Source organism: Asparagus officinalis, chromosome 10, assembly GCF_001876935.1.
Source record: "Asparagus officinalis chromosome 10, Aspof.V1, whole genome shotgun sequence".
NCBI lineage: Eukaryota > Viridiplantae > Streptophyta > Magnoliopsida > Asparagales > Asparagaceae > Asparagus > Asparagus officinalis.
The window spans coordinates 57,833,284-57,843,908 of NC_033803.1; the positions used below are offsets into that span (position 1 = coordinate 57,833,284).

At 35.9% G+C, this 10,625-nt stretch overlaps 1 protein-coding gene and 1 long non-coding RNA gene across 2 annotated transcripts; one reads left to right on the plus strand and one right to left on the minus strand.

The window, feature by feature from the left end:
* On the minus strand, positions 2,145 to 5,263 carry LOC109825458 (cell division cycle 20.2, cofactor of APC complex-like). The gene is made up of 4 exons (XM_020392311.1): positions 4,875 to 5,263; positions 4,227 to 4,429; positions 3,734 to 4,097; positions 2,145 to 2,999 (listed from the first exon to the last, which is right to left on the minus strand). The coding sequence occupies exons 1-4, from the start codon at positions 4,986 to 4,988 to the stop codon at positions 2,268 to 2,270; spliced, it is 1,413 nt and encodes a 470-aa protein (XP_020247900.1). The 5' UTR covers positions 4,989 to 5,263; the 3' UTR covers positions 2,145 to 2,267.
* On the plus strand, positions 4,005 to 4,189 carry LOC109825459. The gene is made up of 2 exons (XR_002242981.1): positions 4,005 to 4,052; positions 4,123 to 4,189. It is a non-coding gene; the product is annotated as an uncharacterized LOC109825459 (long non-coding RNA).

The following is a 10,625-nucleotide window of genomic DNA, read 5'->3' on the forward strand; positions in this document are numbered from 1 at the left end:
AATCAACGAGGTATAAATGATTAAGTTAGTTTGTACCAGCATATTATTTTTTAATGCAGTGTAAGCTCATGCAAACCAAGAAGTACTAAGCCTCCCATGCTCCCACAATGATGTAAGATGATTATATGATTTAATGGATATAATCGCAAAATATCATCTTCGAGAAATACGATAAAAAAACCAAATGGAAATGCATTGTCCAAAAGGATAGATCTTACCCCAAAAGGTTAATTGTATAACATGAGAAATTGTAACAAAATTACCATTACAATTGAACTTATGTCATGAAACAATATACATTACAAAAAGAAATGGTACCCCCACCCAAACCCCATACAAAAAAATAAAAAAAATAAAAAATAAAAAAAACCAACCCACCCCCACCCGTACAAAATTTCACCCCACAGCCATTAAGATAAAAGATAATGCCCACTCAAAAATAAGAAAATACATGAATACAATAAGAACAGTACATCATTTAAGGGCGACCCAAACAAATCCCATTTCTATAGTTCATTCGTATATATTTGAAAGCTTGCTAAGGAATGGATCTGGTTGTAGAAGAACCTGAAGTAGCAACAGAAACAAAATCAGTATCGTCTTAAAAATGACAAAAAAAAGGGAATACAAAAGATAAGACAATAATGTTTTCGGAATTCCTAAAGTTGCGAAGCCTGTGCCTAAGGGGAACTCAGTGCCCTTCAATAGTTATAATCATATTAGGTAAAACAAGTTTTACTTAGTTATAATACTTGTGTTTATAATCTTGCAATATCTTTGAACTCTCTTTTGTTAGTGCTATTTTTTCTTGAAAAGTAATTTTCTGTGCTTCTTGGACTTTCATTGTGTTACCTGTGTAAAATATACAGACATTATATGCTTAGTACATTGTAAGAGTTTTGAATCATGGCGAATCTAAAGATAAAGTAAACACCCTCATAAGCATGGAAACTTCTTATAACCCAGTTGAGCCTAGGTTTTTCTTGAGCCTAGTTTATGTTTTAGGGGAAAGTGCTTTGTGTCATTGTTGCCTACATGAGATAAGAAAAAGCATCAAGCATGGCATCTTGTGAATCATGTTCAGTTTACTTTGCTATAAGGCATATGCATAAAATAAAACTTCTATAAACACAGACGTGTGTCTGTGTTTTTGTAGTATATATCATATCCTTACCAGATTCTACTTTGAGAAAGAAGCATAAACGGGTCTTGACCATAGTGCGTTAATGTTTACATAGGCTTGTATCGCTTATGTCATCTGAAACAAGACTTCTATTTCACTTTGCAAAGTTCAGAAAGCAGAGTATTTAATGGGTGCGTTTGGAGTTTGGACATTTTAATATCTTGTTCAACTTCTGAATCAAATAAAGCAAACACAAGCAAGTAGATGCACACAATTTGAAATAAATTCATAATCCAAACATGGAACCTTGAAGTATTTTACCCCACTAACACACATACATCAACCCAATTCTCAGTAGCTTTGTTTTGATATGCCTTGGCATCTGAATTTACCTATGCAAGCATATATCAATAAGATTTTGAACATCACACACAAATGCTTTATGACCATCAAGATAGCTATTTATTCTACAATAAACTCGGTACTTATTTCATTTGAACAAACTGATTCAAAATTAATGCACGGAAAGCAACCAAGCATAGTTCCAACAGATCAAGATAAATTGTTCGAGATGTAACTAAATCATTCATGTCCAAGGATAGTTTCAAACAGATCAAAATATATTGCTTGAGATGTAACCAAATCAGATAACCGCAGACACCAAAATGGAACTAAGACAAATAGAAATATATTTCCGTTTGTCTATTTAATTACCTCGTTCTTTTTCGTAATAAAAGGCTACATGTACATGAAATTTTGGGTATTGACAGCCGACTACTTTTTATTTATTTTTTCCCTGTTCAACTCTTTCAACCAAATCAATCACGTTATCGTCACCATCAGCTTCATCATCCCATGAACTGGCTAGAAGCTCTAGTAGAACAAACCCCCCAAATGCTAGCAGCTAAACCCCACGTGAAACATTGTATCTGCAAATTACTCTGTAACCTTATACAATAATTTATAAACTTAATTTCTTCACAAAATATTTATAAACTTAATTGTTTTCACAGATGACATATCTCCAAAAGGTTAATTGTGTAACATGAGAAATTGTACAAAATTACCATTACAATTGAACTAATGTCTTGAAACAATATACATTACAAAACAATATACATTACAATTGAACTAATGTCCTGTTTTACCTAATATGATTATAACTACTGAAGGGCATTGGGTTCTCCTTAGGCACATGCTTCGCATCTTCAGGAGTTCCAAAAACATTCCAAAATCTCAATGTCTCATCTCCAGCCGCCGATGCGACAGTGCATCCATCAGGACTCTGGGCCATAAACAAAACCCTGGAAGTATGCCCAGTCAACTCTGCCATCTTTAGCATCGAAGGATACTTCCATAACGTCAACTGATTCTGAGTAAGCCCGTGAGAGCTCAATAACTCCCTCTCATTTTTATTCCAAAGCAGCGAGGAAACCTGTGACCCGGTATTTATTGAATTCAAACAAGCCCCAGTGCGAGTGTTCCAAAATTTTATGCATCGATCACTTCCACCTCCACCTGAAGCTAGTAAGTTGCTTTGAAATGGGCACCAAGCTAGGGCTTTGACCGCTGCCATGTGACCTTCGAAGCGATGAACATATTGGTTTTGGTTTGGAGGTGGACTTGAGGATGACATTGAGAGGTCCCAGATGTGGAGGAGGTTGTCATTGCCTCCGCTGGCGAGTTGCTGGCCGGAGCCTGACCATTTAAGGCCGCAGACTTCCAGGGTGTGTCCTCGGTAAGTTTGGATGGCGTGTGATCGGATTCTGACATCGTTGTTTACAATTTTTCCATCCATTCCTCCGGTTGTCAGGATGTTTTTGTTCCAGGCGAGAGCGCCGACCCGAGATCTGTGGACTCGTTTCAATGTTCTTAGCTGTAGAAATTGCAGTAAATAAAATACTCCGATGTCAGTAGTCTATTCCAGAAGCAATAAATCAAAATAAGTTTAATTGAATAAGTTGAGGGAATCTAAATCCACATATAAATTGCAAGTTTGGTTTTTCAGTAACATTTTTCTTCCAATCACTACTATCAACTAAAATATTGATGAATGTGATTCATTTCTGAAATTGTAGGATAATCAGGATTAGCTATGGCCTAAGTGGATTCCACAGAACCCAAATCCATATGATTGCAAATTTGAGCTATGGCCTAAGTGGATTCCACAGAACCCAAATCCATATGATTGCAAATTTGAGTCACCTCCTAATACCACATTGACAAAATCATAATTATCTAAAATGATTGCAAATTTGAGTCACCTCCTAATACCACATTGACAAAATCATAATTATCTAAAATGTAGATGACCGATTCTATGTCCACTTCGAGTAAAAGCAAGTTGTAATCAGATATAAGTAATAAACAGTTATGATCGAAAAACTGATCTCTTATTTACCTAATTGCAGTACAGAGTATCCAAATCCAAGATGATGCAAGTGATTACTCAGTTAATTGGAAAATTAAATAGGCTCACAAAATGAACTTTTCAAATAACCCGTTTCTGCAAACTTGAAGTGCCGAGCAATAACAACTTAAATCTACCAATTCTCCAAAAATTTACCGAGACTAATCGAAAACAAAATACAAAGAGAAGAGAGTACTAACCAGTCGACTGTTGGTCGAATCCCACAACTGAATATGAGAATTATTCAGCCCCACAGCAATATGCTGGCCATCAGGAGCCCAGCTAACACTGGTCACAGGACCAACATCCTCATCAATTGTCACAAGCTCAGATGCCGATTCATTCGAAGCATTCCACAAATACACAGTATTTCCAAGTGCAAGCGAGAGCACGTTGCTACTTCCCCAATCAAGAAGATTAAGGTAATAATCATCAACAAGATCAGGAGCTTCCAATCCCCTCTCTTCAGTCCTAGAAATGTATCTTCTTTGTTTCGGTTTGGTTAGGTGAAAGGAGGAGGTTAACGGGTCAGATGTTGTACCCGATAAGAAGCCATCAGTAGGGGTTGGGGGTTTGCTCTTAGGAGGAGGTTAACGGGTCAGATGTTGTACCCGATAAGAAGCCATCAGTAGGGGTTGGGGGTTTGCTCTTGAAGGCTAGGATTCGGGTTCGGTTGTTGAGCCATCAGTAGGGGTTGGGGGTTTGCTCTTGAAGGCTAGGATTCGGGTTCGGTTGTTGAGGAGGGTCTCAGCTAGGAGTTTTCTGTAGGCTTCTTTGGATGTGGTTGCAGTCGCTGATGAGTTGTTTTCCTTTTCTCGGTTCTTTGGATGGGGTTGCAGGGCGTAGTAGGCGTAGTCGAAGTCCATAGCGGATCGATTTGGTATGAATCTGTCGGCCTATAATTTCCATCAAGAAATGAACAGATTAGATTCCTGAAGTAGGTAATATTTTAAGCGTTCAAGAAATTAATTACCTAAGAATGGTAGAAGGGGAAATTTCAAGAATATCTGAAACTATTGAATAACCCAACAAAACCCTATTGATAAAAATCCTAAATTTTCAGCGGGGGAACCCCAAAAAAACATTAAAAAGAACAAAACTCATAAACCCAATTATAGAAAAGGAAAGTTCTTGGAGAATAACAACGAAAGAATAGATCTCAAGATCCCTACTTTCCTTAAATTTCTCTCGCTACTAAAGATGCCAGATAAACCTGAACAAAGTCCTCCTACTGTTAATCCTAAAAACCCACGAGTTCCCTCGAAAACACGAAACAAACGAAACCCATATCCCCAAATACAGAGAAAATGAGAATTCACAGAGAAGAAGGACGAAACTTACACTGCTCTGTCTCGACAGCGGATTCGGAAGAGAGGAGGATCGAAGAGGAGGGATGAAAACTGTGGATCCGACTTCTCGAAGCGGGGCCCGAAATCTCATTCTCGACCTCATCATTCTCAGAAGAGACAACAGATGCGTAAGGTCCTGCAAAGAAATTGGTTAATAAATAATCAAAGACCCTGCAAAGGAATTGGTTAGATGAGCAGTAAGCAGTAATCAGTAATCTCAAGGAGGGAGAAGGGCGTCGTCGCGGGAAGCGACGAGGGCGTCGTTGGAGAGGGAGGAGGGCGTCGGAGAGGGAGGAGCGCAGGTCGTCGCGGGGAGGGAGGAGGGAGGAAACAGAGAGAGAAATATGTGTTTTTGGTTGGAGGCGCGGGAAGTTCAGTGGCGGTGAAAACCCTAGGTCCCTCCTACTACTTATATACGGGGTAGTACGGGGTAGAAGTTGTAATAAAAATTTTGATGGGTAATATTTGCAACAAGTTTAATCTACTATTTTTTTAAACTAAAGCGGAACAATAAAATGAACAATGAATACTAATCAGCATATCCCAAGCCACCTTATCCTTGAAAGTTTCCGCCTTCTTTCTTTAAGTGTACACTTTTTTAAATCCCCACGGTTCTCTCTCTCTTCCTCTCTCAATATTTCTTCAGAAAATGATTTAGAAAATAAAAAAAACCTCTCTCCCCCTCATGGCCGTTGCCGACTCCGCCGACGCCGTCACCGAAGCCCAACCTCCACCGATCCTAACTTTTGCTGTGGCCACATTCAGAAAATCTAGGGTTTCCGATCTAAGTATTAGGGTTTCAATCAATCTTTAATTCTCTTGAAATCTTGATCATTAACAGAAACCAAGCGAAGAAATGGGAAAAATTCAGTACTCGAAGAAATACTTCGACGATACCTTCGAGTACAGGTACTCTTTCAATCAATAAAACCTATTTTTGGGCAATTTTTTGTTCGGTTATATCTTCGATTTGATCTTGAATTACATTTAGAAATTTGTTTGGTTATTGCATATACGCCATTCATCTTGTATACATTTATAAATTTGGCATTTAATAATTTTATTCATGTTTATATTTCAATTTAAACCATATCATTATCTTCATACTATGTATATCCAATAAGAATTCATCAATTTATCAACTCACTCTTACTTAATGAATTAGTATTTACATTTAAAGGGTATTTTTCTCTACCTAAAGATTTTCTCGAACTCGTGTTTATAAATGGAGTATGATATGATATGGTATGATATGATATAAACAAAAGCATATAGTTCATAGGCTGATACATAAGTTCCTTACTTTTAATATAATTCAATATATAAGAAGGCTTTGTTGGTTCTTCAATTAGTTGGGCCCAAATGGAGGCCCAGGCTAAAAGAAGCCACAAGTAAAGGAGTAAATTAGAGGAGGATGAAAGGTCGGGAACACGCTAACATTGATAAAAATGACAATTCATAGCTAAAGATGGAAAATTTTCAGAACAAGTGAAACATAAGCTGACTTATGGTAAAAAGAGATGAAACTTGGCACAAATGTAATAGTTGATAGCTAAACTTGACTAAGTATGCTACATTAAAGCTAAAATTTAATGGTTAACAGTTAATAGTTCTATACAAGTTAAACAAGATCAGTCAACACTGCTTTAATAGTTCAGTACAAGTTAGACAAAATCAGCCAACACTGCAACCCCACCCCCCAAGAGAGAAAAACCCAAAATTCAGCATAAAGTCACAAGTAGGGACAAGAGCAGTAAACTTTACTTTCAAAGTTTCCAAAAATATTTCACCATCTAATCAAATCATGATAAAACTACTAAAATTAAGCTCTTTCATGTATGAGTGGCAAAAAGATTGTGTTTACGTGTCAATAATTAAGCTCTTTCGTGTATCATTGTGACTGGACTTTGGATGATGTGAGTTAGTGACGATTGTCTCTGACTCACGTCGCCCGGGTCGGTGCATGCATTTGTGTATGTATCTACTACTCATGAGATATTGCATTTACTCATTTACCATGTTATTATATATGGAAAATAATATTTTTGGTTGGATATCAAAGTTTTAGGTGCAAAATAACTACTAATCAATTCGCTAGGGTAATAGAAAGGATTTTTTTTCCCTTAAATGACAATGGTATTATTGTTTATAGTTCGAATTCAACTATGACAAACAACTTTTAGAAGAGGGTCTCGTTTATTTTTCATTCCGTAATTCCTTATTTTAGCAAGATATTATTTACGGAAATCAATAAGGTACAAATGATTAAGTTAGTTTGTACCAGCACATTATTTTGTAATGCAGTGTAAGCTCATGCAAACCAAGAAGTACTAAGCCTCCCATGCTCCCACAACAATGTAAGATGATTATATGATTTAATACATATAATCGCAATTAATTCATCTTCGAGAAATACGAAGAAAAAATCAAATGGAAATGCATTGTCGAAAAGGATAGAACTTACGCTAGTTAATTAAGCTGTTTGAATATCCCCAAAAGGTTAATGGGCTGTTTGGTTGGTTTTCTAAAAACCAAGAAAATGAAATCTATACATTAAAATCAATAAAATATTATTTTCATCTATTTCACTCCCTAAAACTCACTCCATCATCTAATAAAATATTATTTTTATCCACCAACTCAACTCATCTCATCTCTTTTCTTACTTTTAAAAATAACCAAACACAAGAAATGAGTTACATCATCCAATTCATCTCATCTTTAAAAATCACGCACACCATCCAATAATATGGTGACAACTCATCTCATCTTATTAAAATTTTATTTCCACCAATTTCCTCAAAAACCCAAGGAAATTGATTTCCTTAAGTAAGAGTCACATCATCCAATAATATAATGACAACTCATCTCATCTATTTTCTTATTTTTAAGAATGAACCAAACACAAGAAAAGAACATATTATAGGAAATATGTTTCTTATAATTCATTTCCTTATTTTTTTAAACCAACCAAACAACCTCAAAACAAGTTTTCTTAAAAAACCACCCACGTCATCCAATAATATGGTGACAACTCATCTCATCTCCTATTCTTTGATCTTCTTCTTTTTTTAGCCAACCAAACAACAATAAAAAAAGTTTTCTTAGAAATAGGTTTTCTATTCTTTGATTTTCTTATTTTTTTAGCCAAACAAACAGCCCCTAATTGCATAACATGAAAAATTGTACAAAAGTACCATTACAATTGAACTAATGTCTTGAAACAATATACATTAGTAAAACCCCACAAATTTGAATATTATGTGATAAATAATATTTTATATGTTATACTATGATAAATAGCATATTTTGATATTTGAGTACATTAGGAATTGGTTTGAGATCAATTCGACGTATAAAATTTCGAGTATGACAATGAATCAGCTTGCACAGACTCTTAGTAGTCGACTAATGTTCTTAGTAGTCGACTACTAAGAGCCCATAAACAATTGACAAAATCTTAAATATTACAATGTAGTCGACTACTAAGAAGGAGCAGTCGACTATCGGGAATTCCTGGGCATGCCAGGTTTTAGTTTTCGGGTCAGATTTGTGTTATTTCGAACCCAATTGATAACTTTAGTTTATAAACACGTAAAACCCCTAATTCCTAATAGAATTCACCAAAGAATACAGTCACCTCCTTCCCCCTAAACCCCAGAGCCGATTTGGAGTTCCTCGAGGCGTTTCGAGACATGACATCGAGCAGAGGGAGAGATCGAGGGTTGTCGCTGAAGAAAGGACTTTGCACACACGTTCAGGAGATTAACACCGTGATTGAGGCAAGATCTTCTACATCCAAACCTTAACCATAGTGTAGATCTTGGGTTTATTAAGTAATATGGATATTTTGATGCGTAGATCTAACTGTTTAACATGATAAAAAGAGGATTTTTTATATAAAATCTTAACCTGGTGTTAGATCTACATGTTTTACTTGCTCTTTATAATAAAAACATGATCATGATCATTAGATGGTGTAGATCTTCATTTGTATCTTGTTTTCTATGTGTTAATCATGCTCAAAACCCTAATATTGTGATATAAAGAGCTTACACATTAATTAAGTCTGATTAAACCCTAGGTTTGGGATATTTTTGGTTCTGTAAATGTGAATAAATGAAATTATATCAGTTTCAAGTTTAATATGCAAGTATATTCATGTTGATCTAATTGATAAGTAGGGTTTATGTCAAATTCATGTTTAATGAGGATATTAAACGAAATTAGTTGAATCAAGGGTTTAAAATAATCATGGAGATGATTCTTTTGATTTGTATTTACTAGTTGTATGTCATATTAAAGCATAATAAACATGTGACATTTGTTAGTGCTGTATGTACACGAAGGTGTGCATGTTTTTGCTTAGTAGTCGACTACTAATAGTAGTAGTCGACTACTAATAATAGTAGTCGACTACTAATGTCCAGTTTGGTTTTACAAAAGCTATCTGATTACATAGTAGTCGACTAATATACAAGATAGTCGACTATTAATACTGATTTATGTTTTACATAGTCTGGGTCGACTCAGTGTAGTCGACTACTAAGCTTAATAGTCGACTACTAAGGTTGTTTTTCCTAATGTTGTGTTGTTTTGATTTAAAATGCGAGCATGAGGCTTGAGTTGCATGATGATACATGTGTAGAAATAATTATAAATGAATATTGTCGTAGTACACGTGTTAATACCCAAAAGGGGGATTTTGTTAAGTATTGTTTCGAGTATACTTTTTTATTTGGCATTGTATCCGCACGAGTGTGCGCTGAGGTTGGTGAACCTATGTTATTGTATCCACACTAGTGTGCGCTAAGGTTGGTGAACCTATGTTATTGTATCCGCACTAGTATGCGCTGAGGTTTGTGAACCTATGTTATTGTATCCACACTAGAGTGCACTGAGGTTGGTGAATCCATGTTATTGTATCCGCACTAGAGTGCGCTGAGGTTGGTGAACTTATGATATTGTATCCGCACTAGAGTGCGCTAGGGTCTGTGAACATATGTTATCGTATCCGCATTAGAGTGCGCAGAGGTTGAGGAACCTATGTCATCGTATCTGCATAGTTATGCGCAGAGGTTGGAATGTTTAATAGTTGTCATGCACATGGGTGCTATTAGTTGAAAAGACTCAGAAAAGATATTTATATAACTTGATAGCCCAATGAGTTTGGCGGACACTAAATGTGATAACACATTCTTGAGTAGTTGTACATCTGAGAGACTCACCTTGTTAGTACACGAGACATATATTTTACTCTGATGTTGAATATGATGTTATACCTACATGCTTCTACTTCAGTCATTTTTTGAGTCTTATTATTCATTAGTTTCAGGGAAAAAGAATTTCTAGGTAGACTATGCTTAATAGATAGAGCATCCACTACATGTAGTAACATTTCCCCTGGGGGCGAATGGAGGTGATCTTGCTTTAGGGCGCTGACACTCTTGTTATTGCTCTTTTTTGTTTTTATTTCCCTTTCAGGTGGTTCAGAGCATCGGAGAGTCGTATAATGACGGAGTTCATGCATAGTCACTGTTATATGAGCTAGTAGATGAGATTCCACGGTAGACTGACTTTATATTCAATTATTAGAGTTTTTCTTTATTTCTCACTTTGTAAAGGCTGTGAGCCTTGGTATATTCTTAGTGGATTCATGTCGTGATACATTTATATATTTTAGGATGTCAGATGTATTCCAGACTTGTTCTTTGAGATATGATTTATTTATGAGACACTCTTT

Excerpts from the sequence above, each read along its gene's own strand:
- LOC109825458 (XM_020392311.1), bottom strand. The coding sequence starts at position 4,988 with ATGATGAGGTCGAGAATGAGATTTCGGGCCCCGCTTCGAGAAGTCGGA. Across the intron at positions 4,430-4,874 it reads CGCTGTCGAGACAGAGCAGT|GCCGACAGATTCATACCAAA; the intron begins GTAAGTTTCGTC and ends TGGAAATTATAG. Across the intron at positions 4,098-4,226 it reads TTCAAGAGCAAACCCCCAAC|CCCTACTGATGGCTTCTTAT; the intron begins CCCTACTGATGG and ends CAAACCCCCAAC.